The 15,000-nt window shown below is 49.6% G+C and overlaps 1 protein-coding gene across 1 annotated transcript in view; it reads right to left on the bottom strand.

Annotated features, from left to right (window-relative positions):
* exoc6b (exocyst complex component 6B) overlaps positions 1-15,000 on the bottom strand; it is a 51,712-nt gene that overhangs the window by 10,415 nt on the left and 26,297 nt on the right. The window contains exons 12-17 of the mRNA XM_084003043.1: positions 14,310-14,421; positions 13,710-13,844; positions 13,096-13,305; positions 11,199-11,228; positions 6,151-6,292; positions 3,062-3,135 (exon numbers count right to left, since the gene is read on the bottom strand). Of these exons, the coding sequence (XP_083859169.1) occupies positions 3,062-3,135; positions 6,151-6,292; positions 11,199-11,228; positions 13,096-13,305; positions 13,710-13,844; positions 14,310-14,421 (703 nt within the window). The remainder of the gene's footprint in view (positions 1-3,061; positions 3,136-6,150; positions 6,293-11,198; positions 11,229-13,095; positions 13,306-13,709; positions 13,845-14,309; positions 14,422-15,000) is intronic.

The following is a 15,000-nucleotide window of genomic DNA, read 5'->3' as shown; positions in this document are numbered from 1 at the left end:
ACACACACTAACACAAACACACACACACACACTAACACACACACACACTAACACAACCAGCCTCCTCCGCTCACCAAAATATTAGGCAATTGTGGAGAACAGGAGATAAGCTCGTTACAGTGACTCGGCGTTAAATTAGTCCCGAGTCGTGTCCGTCAGAAGCTCGTTGCTACGGTAACTTCTGTAAAACGGTCGCATCATAAAACACCAATGTATCTAAACGTTTGGGTCTGACAGGCACCAGTTAACACGGTCACCGTGTAAAGCCGACCACCGGTAGACGTGAACAAACTGAGTCTACGTGTAAAAGGTTCGCCACGCGGGCACCTCACGTCATTAAAACAGTTCATTACAGCTAACATTCTGTGTTTAGTCCAAACTATTCTGAGAGTAAACTTACTGTTTAACTCTATATATATATATTTATATATATACACTATTAATATTACAGTATGTTGTGATACAATGAGCCTAAAAAACATGAAAACCATCATTTCTGATTTCATATTTTGTGCATTTACATGCGTTTTTCAAACTGCAGACCGAAGACACGTATGTTATAATGTGTGTGTGTGTGTGTCCCGGGGGAACCCCCGTCTCAGTCCTGTCCCAGGACCCCGGAACCTTCCAGAACACCGGGACCCGACCACACAACAAACGCCCCCGTCAGCGTGATTTATCGGCCATTCACCGCCAGGTCACACACACACACACACACACACACACACACACACACACACACACCATCTAAAGAGCACAAAAACGTGAAGAATCCACCTGAAACAAAAAAAAGATGCTCTGGGCAGATGTGTTCGGAGGCCTTTTGATGCGACAAGAATGGAGGACAATGGGAGGAAGAGTGACGGAGCTGATGGAGTCAACGGATCCTGATCAGCAGAAGAAAGGAGGAGGAGGAGGAGGAGGATGGAGGCGAGGAGGAGGAGGATGGAGGCGAGGAAGCAGTGGGAGCGGATGGAGGAGGTTTTTGAAGTAAACATCGATGTCGGATTGAATGCAATTTTTTTGGTCTTTTCTCCTCCTCCTCCTCCTCCTCGTCTTCCTCCTCGGAGCGGGAGAACAAGAGGCACTACATCATCCCGACAGGCGGAGAAAGAGAAGAGAGGGAGGGAGAAAGAGGGATTGTGACGGAGGGATAAAGGGCTATCCGTCTCCGTCTGTCACCTCATTCATCGTCCTGCTCCGTCCTGCCGGCCCATCCGTCATCGGCTGTCACACACACACACACACACACACACACACACACACACACACACATATACACAGAGACATGCATGCACACACACACACACACACACACACACACACACACACACACACACACACACACACACACACACACATATACACAGAGACATGCACACACACACAGATATACACACAGACACACACGCATCAAAGGCCGACTCGCTCTCCGCCCTGTTTCACACATTCACTGCGATGACTCCCTCTCTCTTCCCCTCTCCCTCTCTCTCTCTCCCTCCCTCTCCTCCGTCTCTCTCCCTCTCCCCCCCTCCCTCCCTCTCTCGCGGCGGACACACAGCCAGAGAAGCCACACGAACCTTCGCCGTGGCTCGCCGCCCTGCTTCAACACATTCAGCCGCCATGACGGACACACACACACACACACACACACTCAGCGATGTGCAAAAATAACGTGCACGTGCGTGCTGCCCTGGCAAGCGAGGCTGCGCCGCAGTGACGTGCACGCGCACTCCGCCCGACATCCTGGATTCCCAGCGGAGACGTCCAGTTCTGCCCCGCCTCCGGATGGTTCTGCTCCGCCGTTCCCAGGACCCCCAAAACAAGACCGCCGCGCCCACTTCCTGCCCTCGGCTGTGACCGCCGCAGGAAACCGCCACCGCCGTGGGCTCCACAACATACGGACGGCAGGATTCAGACTTAAAATGTTGTCTTAAAGTGTGAAACAGACGTATGACATCACGTATGACATCACATAAACCAGCACGTATGACATCACGTATGACATCACGAGGTGGCAAATGCGCCCGTGTTGGAAAACCACGTGGTGACCACGGCAACCCATTAAGACAAGCTGGTGATGTCACAGCTAACCCCGATCCAATCAACAGTCTGTCTTAAAGATCTGACCGGAGCCATAGATCCCACCGGTGTTCCAGTTCTTACAGTGACCGTGTTACCTGGTGACCCTGGTTGCTCGTAGCAACGTCAGCTGTCCAAGGTGGGAGGGACTTAAAGCGGCGGGAGGAATTCAGTTCAAATCCACCGACAAAACTGCGTACCACGTAACCATAGCGACCACTGTACGAAATAACCTGGTAAATAAACACTCAGCATGGGAAAATATTTATGAAATATATTCCAGGACTTGGCCCAAAAAATTATCAAATCCACGACTTTCCCCGTCTGGAAGAGACTTTTTAAAATTCCCTGACATTCCAGGACTTCCCTGACATTCCAGGACTTCCCTGACCCGTGGGAACCTGGGCAAAGAGACTTGTTTTCCTGGTGAAATAAAGGAAAAGACACACTCCTGTGACTTCCCTGCTGCAGATTCATTTCCGATGTGTCGGGATAAAATCGTGAGTTTGCTAGAAGTGTGTGATCTCGATGGTTTGGTGCAAAACGACGAATGAAACTAAAACATGTTGAATGTTGTGTCATCAGACTCGTTCTGAACTCTGTTCTTTACATTTCCAGTTATTAATCCCGTTTTTATCCACTTTGTTTGTCGGCGTTAGATCAACGTTTGGTTTCTCTCGTTTGGGAAGAAACGTGGGAACGTCGGGATTTCAGAAGACGTCCGCAGGTAGAAAACAGCAAGAAGAGAAGACGACGAACAGGGACGAGGATGACACACAAGTAGAGGGTAAACAACAAAAAAATACCAAGACGAAGGAGGAAGACGAGGAGGAGGAGGAGGGAGGAGGATGGGAGGGAGGATGAAAAGGACGAGGGGGAGGAGGCAGAAGAAGAAAAAAAGATAGTGGAAAGAGAAAAAACAACAAAACGGAGAAAGAGAAAAGGAAGGAGAGAGGACCACGAGGAGACAAAGACCTACTTGTCTCAAGTCACTGAAGGCCAGAAGCAACGTGTCACCCTGGAAGCCTGCGACCGGCCCGGCTCTGGCAAAACCTGTGGGAAAATACAAACCCGCCCCCCCCGGTCCTCCCCCGGAGAGAGGGGGGAGGAGGAGGAGGAGGAGAGAGGAGAAGAAGGGTGAAAAAACGGCATAAGAAAAGACCTGGTCCAGATTCGCTATGCATCGGGATAGATTGGCAGACAAATGACAGCCTGGGGAGGGAGGGGGGAGGGGGGGGGGAGGGGGAGTTAGAGTCATGTCGCCGGGTCTTGTTGAAAGAGAGAAAGAGTGTGTGTGTGTGTGTGTGTGTGTGTGTGTGTGTGTGTGTGTGTGTGAAAGGTTTTGTAGTGTTGAATGTGTGTGTGCAGATTTTCTAACATTTGTCTTGATGAATGTGTGTGTGTGTATCTGAGAGTGTGTGTGACAGTTGGTAGGGTTGTGGAGTGTGTGTGTGTGTGAGTGTGTGTGTGTGTGTGTGTGTGTGTGTGTGTGTTTGTTGTTTGTACAGGGCTTCGCCTGCATGTTTGAGAACAGTTGAGGACTGTTGGATTTTGAACCCAGGGTGACGCCTCTGTGTGTGTGTGTGTGTGTGTGTGTGTGTGTGTGTGTGTGTGTGTGTGTGTGTGTGAGTGTGTGTCGGGGTCGTACGGAGTGTGAGCTGGGGTCTTGGCGTCAGTTGGCCCCCGTAAACAAGCCGACTGGTATTCTGAGCGAGGGAACGAGAGAAGAGAGGAACGCCGCGAAGAGAGAGAGCAAGCCTGTAGCTAATCTCTTTCACCTCAGGACACACACACACACACACACACACACACACACACACACACACACACACACACACACACACACACACACACACACACACACACACACACACACACACACACACACACACCACAGCACCGATTACACGCCTGCCATCTTCAGTGACCCCCGTGAGACACACACACACACACACACACACACACACACACACACACACACACACACTCTCCTTTAATCTGGTTTCTCCCACCAAACCTCCATACGTCACCTGCTCACTTTTACCTCCTACGTCACTCTCCTCCACCTCTCCGTTACTAAAATCACCCACCTCACCTTTTCCTGCTCCGTCACCGGTTTGTTTACAATTCGGATGAAAACGTTTTTTTTTTAAAAATGACCTGAATATGCCCCACTATCACCGACATCATGCTACTTCCACTTCAATCAGTTCAATGGTCGCCAGTAAAGGAAACATAAACATGTTATTGTTCATTATTAATATCCTTTTCAATGTCTGTCCTCTGTCTCAAATCTTCTTCCTGTTCCAACATTTATCTTAATATCACTTTTTTACGTCACATTTGTTTCAATCTGTATGCTATTTGCTAATATTAAGTCATTTCAGAAAAAAAAAATTCACGGTATATTATTTTGAAAAAAAAAAAAAATCAATTGACCGTATATTATTTTGAAACAAAAAAATCAATTGACCGTATATTATTTTGAAACAAAAAAATCAATTCACGGTATATTATTTTGAAAAAAAAAATCAATTCACGGTATATTATTTAAAAAAAAAAAAATCAATTCACGGTATATTATTTTGAAAAAAAAAATCAATTCACGGTATATTATTTTGAAAAAAAAATCAATTCACGGTATATTATTTTGAAAAAAAAATCAATTCACGGTATATTATTTTGAAAAAAAAAATCAATTCACGGTATATTATTTTGAAAAAAAAAAAATTCACGGTATATTATTTTGAAAAAAAAAATCAATTCACGGTATATTATTTTGAAAAAAAATCAATTAACCTGTATATTATTTTGAAAAAAAAAAAAAATCAATTCACGGTATATTATTTTGAAAAAAAAAAATCAATTCACGGTATATTATTTTGAAAAAAAATCAATTCACAGTATATTATTTTGAAAAAAGGCTATAAAACCACGTGTCATTTCTGAATCGTCGAAGTTAAAGATGAACTTTCTTCCATCTTTCTGCACGTATGAACTTCTCTACATCCGTCACCAAATATGGAATCTGTAATTCCTTCACTTCCTTCCTTCTTCAGCCACCTTTCATTGAATCCCTCCTCTCATCCGCTGTTACTCTCTTCTTTTAATATCATTTAATCCCATTTCTCTGCTCTTTTATCTCATGGATTTGAGGATTCGTGTTCTTCCCTTCTCTCGTACCTGTCTCACCTGTTGGTGAACCCGTCGCCCCTCTTCCTCCCCTTTCTTCACTTCTTATTCTTCCCCTTTATCTACCCCTCCACCTTTCATTTCAAACCCTGTTCACTAATCCCTTGTTCCTCTCTCTTTCATTCAACCTTTTTTTTTTGATCTAATCCCCCATTTTCCCACGTCGCGTTCACATCCATCGGATTTTCGGCTCTTTTCCCCCGTTTTAATCCGTCCGCCTACTGTATCCTCCCCCCCTCCCTCCGTCTGCCCTGAATAAGTAGCTCCTAACCTCCTCACCCTCCACGCATGTCACCACACATCACATCACACACACACACACACACACACACTCACACACTCACACACACACACACACATACCAAACACACACACACACACTCACACACACTCACACTCACACACACTCACATCACACACACACACACACACACACATCAAACACACACACACACAGAGACACACTCACACACACACACACACACACACACACACACACACACACACACACACACACACTCACACACACACACACCGGTCGACCCCATGACTCTAAAAACCTTGATCATGTAAAAACCGAGCCAACGACCCCCCCACCCTGACACTGCTCTGCATCTTTAAGTCTCTGAAAACAAGGCGAGATGTGGGGGGGGGGGGGGGGGGGGGGGAGGAGGGGGGAGGGGAGGAGAAGAAAGGGCGAGGGAGGGGGGATGCTGCCCTCTTTAACCGGCTGGTCCATAGCGCCCCCTGTGCTCTCAAACCCAAACTGCAGACGCGGCCCTGATGGCGATGAAGTTTCCAGGTGTGAACGTGTGTGAGGAGACGGAGGTGAGGAAGGAGGGAGGACATAGGGGGGAGGAGGGGGAGGACACTCACCCTCACACTCCTTGACGTCGGTGTTGAGCTGGTGCAGAGCCCCCATGGAGATCTGCCGGACCTCCGGGTCCAGCAGCAGCTGCATCAGGGAGGTGGAGATGTGTTTACAGGCCGACATGCAGGCCGTCTGGGCCACCTTACCCTGAGAGAAAGGGGGGAGACAGGGGGGGGGGGAGAGGTGAGGTCTCTGCGGGACACCTTAGAAGAAGTAGCGTCGTCATGGCGACATCACCAGTGTGTTTGTGGACTACGGCTGTGAAGCCTCGTCATCCTGTAACTCTTTGCAACCGGTGAAGGAAGTGACCATATTTGGACTGTTGAGGAGCGACGGGTGGATCTGATGAACACAAGCTGCAACCTTACTGGATCTGGATCCATGTGGATTCTGGTGTGAAGCTCCCTAATTCAAGATCAACTGTACAGCTAAGTGTTAAAGTCATCTGGTAGCGACCTTTCAATCAGCAGGTAAGCCCCGCCCCCTAAAGCATCCCCTGCTCTCTGGTCTGCTGGACTCTAAATGGACCATAATGTACTAAATGAACGCCCCCTGGTGGCCAGCAGAGAGAATGACAGTTTAAGGCAGTTCAGCCTCGGCTTCACTTCTTTAGTTTTGAGTATTTAGAACAGAAAAACTCTCATTAATGAACCTCACTGACGCTTAATGGAAGTGACCATCAAACGTTCACACACACACACACACACACACACACACACACACACTAATTACCGTGCTGCGTTCAGGTGCAGTCAGAGTGATGAAGGAGCACGGGAAGAATAAAAGCAGCGGATGAGGAAGTACATGACAACGCATTAATACAGCAAAACATGTGTTTGTGGTGGGTTTCATCGTGTGTGTGTGTGTGTGTGTGTGTGTGTGTGTGTGTGTCTGTGTGTGTCCTTGATCTTGACCTCGACGTCTGCATTCCAACAGAGTGAAGCAGAGTTAAAGTAGACGAGCTGGATGAACAGAGGAGACGAAGAAATCTACAGAATCAATCATCAAATAATCATTTGCTCATCAGTCACAGTGAATATATTTATATATATATATATATATATATTTATATATATATATATTAATAACGTTATTTTTTTCCCTCCGGAAGCACAAATTAATCTCATCTTTTATAACGAAGCCGACGACGGCAGAAAAGAACCGAGGTTCACTCAGGAGGCAGCCGTCACCTCAAAGGGGAATCAAACTACACACACACACACACACACACACGCACACCCGCACACACACACACGGTGCACACGTGCAAGCACATATGTTCAACACACACACACACACACACCTACCTACGACTGGCCGGATATCCTGCTGGCCTCTGAACACACACACACACACACACACACACACACACACACACACACACACAGGGGTCAATTATCATGAGGTGAGATTGAGCGTGAAATAGGCTAATTCTATTTACAAGTCCTGAACCTGAGCTGACTGACACACAGACAGGTAGGTCGACTGTCTCACTGTCTCACTGTCCAACACACACAACTGGGAACCATTAGCCTGAGGCACACTGGGAGGGGGGGGGGGGGTGGGGGGGTGGGTAGAGAAAGGAAAAGAATGGAGACGAGAGGGAAAGTAAGAAAAGCAGGAGAGAGGTGAGGAATGGAAAGAAAAGAGAAGGAAAGGAAGGGAAAAGGAAAGATGAAAGGAAAGGAATCAAAATAAGGATGGACAGCAGACTGATGAAGGAAAGGAAACAAGGAGAGGGAACAAAGGTGAAAAGTGCAGAAGGACAGACAGATCCATCCCCCCTCCTCCTCCTCCTCTCCTCCTCCCCTCCTCCTCCCTCCCACTAACGAGAGACGTTCATCAAAGAGCTCATTAAAATCTACTCAGCTGCTAACGGCTGAACAAATAGACGAGAGAAAGAAAGCAGAGAGGAGGAGGACGAGAGTCAACGAAGGACGGGGGAGGAGACTCAGACCAGGGGAGGACAGGGGACAGGACTCAGATCAGGGGAGGACGAGAGTCAACGAAGGACGGGGGAGGAGACTCAGACCGGGGGAGGACGGGGGACAGGACTCAGACCAGGGGAGGACGAGAGTCAACGAAGGACGGGGGAGGAGACTCAGACCAGGGGAGGACGGGGGACAGGACTCAGACCAGGGGAGGACGAGAGTCAACGAAGGACGGGGGAGGAGACTCAGACCGGGGGAGGACGGGGGACAGGACTCAGACCAGGGGAGGACGAGAGTCAACGAAGGACGGGGGAGGAGACTCAGACCAGGGGAGGACGGGGGACAGGACTCAGACCAGGGGAGGACGAGAGTCAACGAAGGACGGGGGAGGAGACTCAGACCAGGGGAGGACAGGGGACAGGACTCAGATCAGGGGGAGGACGAGAGTCAACGAAGGACGGGGGAGGAGACTCAGACCAGGGGAGGACGGGGGACAGGACTCAGACCAGGGGAGGACGAGAGTCAGCAAAGGACGGGGGAGGAGACTCAGACCAGGGGAGGACGGGGGACAGGACTCAGACCAGGGGAGGACGAGAGTCAACGAAGGACGGGGGAGGAGACTCAGACCAGGGGAGGACGGGGGACAGGACTCGGACCAGGGGAGGACGAGAGTCAACGAAGGACGGGGGAGGAGACTCAGACCAGGGGAGGACGGGGGACAGGACTCAGATCAGGGGAGGACGAGAGTCAACGAAGGACGGGGGAGGAGACTCAGACCAGGGGAGGACAGGGGACAGGACTCAGATCAGGGGGAGGACGAGAGTCAATGAAGGACGGGGGAGGAGACTCAGACCAGGGGAGGACGAGAGTCAACGAAGGACGGGGGAGGAGACTCAGACCAGGGGAGGACGGGGGACAGGACTCAGACCAGGGGAGGACGAGAGTCAGCGAAGGACGGGGGAGGAGACTCAGACCAGGGGAGGACGGGGGACAGGACTCGGACCAGGGGAGGACGAGAGTCAACGAAGGACGGGGGAGGAGACTCAGACCAGGGGAGGACGGGGGACAGGACTCAGATCAGGGGAGGACGAGAGTCAACGAAGGACGGGGGAGGAGACTCAGACCAGGGGAGGACGAGAGTCAACGAAGGACGGGGGAGGAGACTCAGACCAGGGGAGGACTGGGGACAGGACTCAGACCAGGGGAGGACGAGAGTCAACGAAGGACGGGGGAGGAGACTCAGACCAGGGGAGGACTGGGGACAGGACTCAGACCAGGGGGAGGACTGGGGACAGGACTCAGACCAGGGGAGGACGAGAGTCAACGAAGGACGGGGGAGGAGACTCAGATCGGGGGAGGACGGGAGTCAACGAAGGACGGGGGAGGAGACTCAGACCAGGGGAGGACTGGGGACAGGACTCAGACCAGGGGAGGACGAGAGTCAACGAAGGACGGGGGAGGAGACTCAGATCAGGGGAGGACAGGGGACAGGACTCAGACCAGGGGGAGGACGGGGGACAGGACTCAGAACAGGGGAGGACGGGGGAGGAGACTCAGATCAGGGGATGAAGGGGGAGGAGACTCAGATCAGGGGGAGGACGGGGGACAGGACTCAGAACAGGGGGAGGACAGGGTACGAGACTCCAGTGAGGGTAAGGATGAAGGGCAGAGACTCAAAGGAAGGAAGGGGGAGGAGCCTCAGGTGAGGGGGGCAGAGTCTACGTGGAGGTAAGCCCCGCCTCCTGTCTCTAAATTGTAGTTGCAGAATTTGTGATATAGACATTTAATACTCATACAACTTATGTATTTGAGGTATGGCGCCCCCTACTGGAGAGCAAGGAACGGGACTATAAAAGATATTTCGATGGACAGGTGGCTCGTCCAATCAGCTGCCAGAAGGTTTTTTATATTCCCAGTGACCAAAGTGACCCCGAAGATCTTTTTCCCCAAAGCTTGTGAACCCAACGAGGGGAAAGAGGGTGTGGTCTCATATAGCAGGTCAAACAGCAGGTATGAACCGACGCTGTGGTCATGTGACCGGTGCCGGTTCTCGGTTTACGCTAAATTTAAAAGACTAATCAAAATGAAGAACCAGAGGCTCGTATGTGAAAGTATTCAGTTAGAAGCTTTCCGAGCGCGGCTCGTTCTTCTCCCGTCTGAATTGAAGCAGGTCGGGTTTTGGTGCTTCATGAACACTGATTCACGACTCTGGAAGGGATTCCACACGCCGTATAATGTGGCGAGTCGGGGCAGCCGGGAGTAGAGCGGCGGGATCGCAGCGCCGGAAACCACCGAGGTCAGCGCCGCCGAGGTCAACGCCGCCGAGGTCAACGCCTCTGCGCTGCTGAGGCCAAAGGAAAATAAAAACGTCTTTCCTCTGATTTGCAGAAATGGGAAATTGACTTTTTTTTTTAGTCCTAAATTACCCAAAAATGCACCTAAAAATAAAAAAATCGTGATTTTTTTGTGCGTTTTTCTCTTTGAATGCAGCCTCGACAAAAACACCAAGCAACGTCAAATCACAAACTTGATGACCAGGGTTGGAAATTCATGTGTGTGTCTGGTGTAAGGTATGGAAGCCCTGAGGGAGAATACATAAATAAAATAAAGTGTGAGGGTTCTCGTTTTGTCATTTAAGAACAGGTGCAAAAAATAAAAATGCTCCTGATTTTTTTGTTTTTTCAATACAAGATTAGAATTACGACGAGAATAGACGACCAACGTTGTTTTTTGTTCTCATTTGCATCTCAGGGCTTCCGTACCATCGAGTGGTTAAATGGATAACCTGACACCAGCTCTCCAGTAAAACTCTTAAATATCAGTATTTGTACGTGGGGGGAGAGCAGCACCTTAATGAGCTTCTGGTCAATAATCATGAACGCAAAAACCAATTAGTTTTGGTAGTGGCAGGTGGCCGGTTAAGCCCCGCCCCCCCAGTGAGACAAAGATTTGGGCACACGAACACAGAATCAGGCAAACACAGCGTGCATCACTCCGTGGTCATCATGCTGGTTTGTAAACACTGACGTGGGGATCTTTTTAGGGTTAACAAGGTCAGTGGGGGGGGGGGGGGGGGGGTGGGGTAAACATCACTCTGTTACCGTAGCAACCAAGATACTCACCGGCAAGGTGGCGTGTTCTACGGCCGTTCCCTGCGGCGAGAAACATAAACCGGGAAGATTCAGCAGCCGGCCAAAACCGTTCAAAACCTGCTGCGTTACCGACGGGACACACGGACACTAAACTCCCACCGTTGCCATGACGATTTACAGGAAGTCACACGAGGACGCCAGACCGTCCACAGCAGGAAAACTGGTTCAAGGAGCTCAGAACAGTGAGAGGAAAACTTCCTCGACTTTTTAACGGGATTATTTTCACTCTGGGGTCACTTTGTCGAAGCTAAATACTGAATATATTCCTAATAATCACAGCAGGGAGTATTTCCATATGGTGAGAAGAAGAAGTACTAACAGTAGTAGTAGGAGTAGTAGTACTTCCTTCCATAGTATCCAGTTTGTTTATACGATCAGCTCTTATTTCAGAGGGTCTGATCATAGCATCTGATCTACTTAGGAGGCCCACACTGAGGCGGGGTGTGTGTGTGTGTGTGAGTGTGTGTGTGTGTGTGTGTGTGTGTTGAAGTGTGTGTGTGTGTGTGTTGAAGTGTGTGTGACGGGGTCATGTCCGGGGCTCGGGGGGGTCGAGGACGAAAAGCTTCTTAGAAGTGCTGGAAAACACTTAGCTCGACCACCTTGTGTGTGTGGCCTTGTGACCCGCTTCGACCAAATCACCAGCCAACGTGTGTGTGTGTGTGTGTGTGTGTGTGTGTGTGTGTGTGTGTGTGTGGACAGCGTACGTAAGAAACGCTTCGTCCTGTCACTTCCAGGCTTTGGGCCGAGGTCAAAGGTCGAGATCAGGTTTAATAGCTGGAATCAATTCAGGATTCGTTCTACAGGCTTTTAAACATAAACGTTATAACGTAGATGCATCTGGAACCTCGGCTGGTCCACACTAATCAATATTTCTATATATACTGATTCGTGAATAGAGACCCTCGGACTCGTATGTTCACGCCGTTATTACCGCCCACACATTTTAACGGACTTAATGAAACGGGACAAAAGCACACGGAGTCGGTTTAACGGCTTTGGAGGATTAATCGCAGAAAACATGCGCTTACGTGAAACATGTTCCATACGCAGGTTTACGGATCAATACATCGTCATCACTCCACCACCAGGTCATTTATTAGACCAGCTAAGACATTTCTTTACTAATATTAGTATTCTGTAATTTTTATTATTTTTTAAACAAGAAAAAGGAAATGATGTATATATGTTGTAGTGTATAATATATATATATATAAATAAAAATAAAAAATTAAAACTCTCGACTCGCATTCACACCACATAAGAAGCCCACCAGAGTCCACTAGGAAGTAGACCTGGACCCCTGAACCCACCAGGGTTCCACTGACAGTCTCCACCAGACCAAGCAAACCAGACCCGGACAGACCTGATGCGTTTTAACCCGGACCGAAAATAACAGGAAATGCTTCCAATCACAGTAATTCATCCACGCCGGGTCGTGATATTAGACTCTCCATCAGGGGTCAGGGCGCCGCGTGTTCGCCGTCGGGGCTGTAGAGTCAATATTCTGATCCGCTGGGTAATCCGGCTGTAATCCAGCTGTAATCCGGTGCTGCTGACCCGACCAGCTCACCCCTTAATGGGTTTAACGAGCCCCATGTTAACGATCTAACCCCTAACGAGCCCAGACGCTAACGAGCTAAAGCAGATTGCCCTGACCTGTGATGTCAGAGACAGGTGAGTGAGTTTACACACACACACACACACACACACACACACACACACACACACACACACACACACACACACACACACTATCATTTAAAAAATATTTTTTCCAACTTTGTACCATGTTGACCGTTATAACTCACGTTTTGTATTATTGTGTGTGTGTGTGTCTGTGTGTCTGTGTGTGTGTGTTTCTACTCACCGGCAGGTTGGTGAAGACGCTGAAGGTGCTCTTCAGGAAGGCGATCAGGTCGACCAGGTAGTCGCTGGCGTCCGTAGCCCCGCCCCCTTGCACCGGAGCCCCGCCCCCTTGCACCGGCGCCATCCAGTCGTAGTCGGCGAGCTGCAGGAACTGGTCGATCTTGGCGTTGAGGTTGGTGTAGATCTCCGCCTCGGCGGCGTGGCGAGCGTCCTGCGAGGAGACGGCAGGTCAGACCGGGGAGGGGAACGCACGATCGAGCCTGCGCTCTGATTGGCTGTTAAAAGACGCTACAGGAAACGGTAACGCCCCCCGCCAAAATAAAACAAATCACAGTTGGAGCTACGCACATAAATAAAACTCGGCCGATCAATAGATCGTGGATTAATTTAATAATATATTAAAATACACTATAAATAACATTCTATATACGGGAGACAAAAGGTGCAAATATGCTGCTTTTTTAAGTATATAAAAAAATTAAAATAGGTATCGTGCTAATAAAAAAATAAAACAATGAAGGAAAAAGATGAAAAAAGCTCATCTTTAATCGCAACATAATAAAGGAGGAGCAGTAAAGAGAGGATGATTAATAATATGGATAACGAGGTCGCTACCTTGAAGGTGGACGTCCCGTACAGCTTGGTGGCGTTGGCGGAGTCCGGCGGGACGTTGGTGATGTTGGAGATGAACTCCTCCAGGAAGTGGCAGCTCTGCTCCAGGTGGGTGGTGTTTATGATCACCTGCACCAACTGGACGCAATTAAAAACACACACACCACAACTAAATTACTGAAAGGGCATCTGGGGGCCGGTTTGATTAAAACGGTTTCCCCGGCGGCGGTGAGGAGGTGCGATAAACACCAAACAGGAGCTCGTAATAAAGCAAATGTGTTTTAATTTCAGCGGTAACTGGTCCTCCGACGCGTATTCAGCTTATTGCTTTTTAAATCTCAACCCTCCGTTTGGATGTTTCCGGAACATTAGCCTGGAATTAAGTGAACCCGTTTTATTAAAGCAAAAACAATCTTATTGTTAACATCCTGTTCTTGCGAGCTAATGATGTTTCTGTCTCCGCGACACACACACACACACACACACACACACACACACACACACACACACACACACACACACACACACACACACACACACACACACACACACACACACACACACACACACACACACACACACACACACGCACGCACACAGTACCTCTGCCAGCCCCACGTTCTTTTTCTTGATGGCGTAGTGCAGACAGTGGCTGAGCGTCCGGGTCAGCAGCAGGTTGGTGGACTTGCGGATCATGTCGTCGACCTCCGTGGAGCTGAGGACAAACGGGCAGAAAGGACAATGAGCGACTGTGCAGCGTTCGATTCCTCGTCTCCGAGCCAGAACAAAGTGTAAATGTCAGCCAATTCAGAGGAGTACGGCATTTGAAAGTAATTAAAGTGGCAATTTAAGGCTTTAAACATATAGAATAAAAAACAAAAGGCTCTCCTGTCCTAATATTAGCCGTTGGTTCTGGTTTCAACAGTCGTAAAAGTACCACCTCGGCCAGCGAGGCTCGCAGGCGGCCAGCAAGGCTCGCAGACGACCAGCAAGGCCCGCAGACGACCAGCGAGGCTCGCAGACGGCCAGTGAGGTTCACAGACGACCAGCAAGGCTCGCAGACGGCCAGTGAGGCTCGCAGACGACCAGCAAGGCTCGCAGACGGCCAGTGAGGCTCGCAGACGACCAGCGAGGCTCGCAGACGACCAGCGAGGCTCGCAGACGGCCAGTGAGGCTCGCAGACGGCCAGTGAGGCTCGCAGACGACCAGCGAGGCTCGCAGACGGCCAGTGAGGCTCGCAGACGACCAGCAAGGCTCGCAGACGACCAGCAAGGCTCGCAGACGGCCAGTGAGG

The sequence above is a fragment of the Eutrigla gurnardus genome (genome assembly GCF_963514095.1).
Source record: "Eutrigla gurnardus genome assembly, chromosome: 23".
Lineage (NCBI taxonomy): Eukaryota > Metazoa > Chordata > Actinopteri > Perciformes > Triglidae > Eutrigla > Eutrigla gurnardus.
The sequence above is the reverse complement of the archived record's forward strand: the minus strand, read 5'-3'. Positions and strand labels throughout refer to the sequence as shown.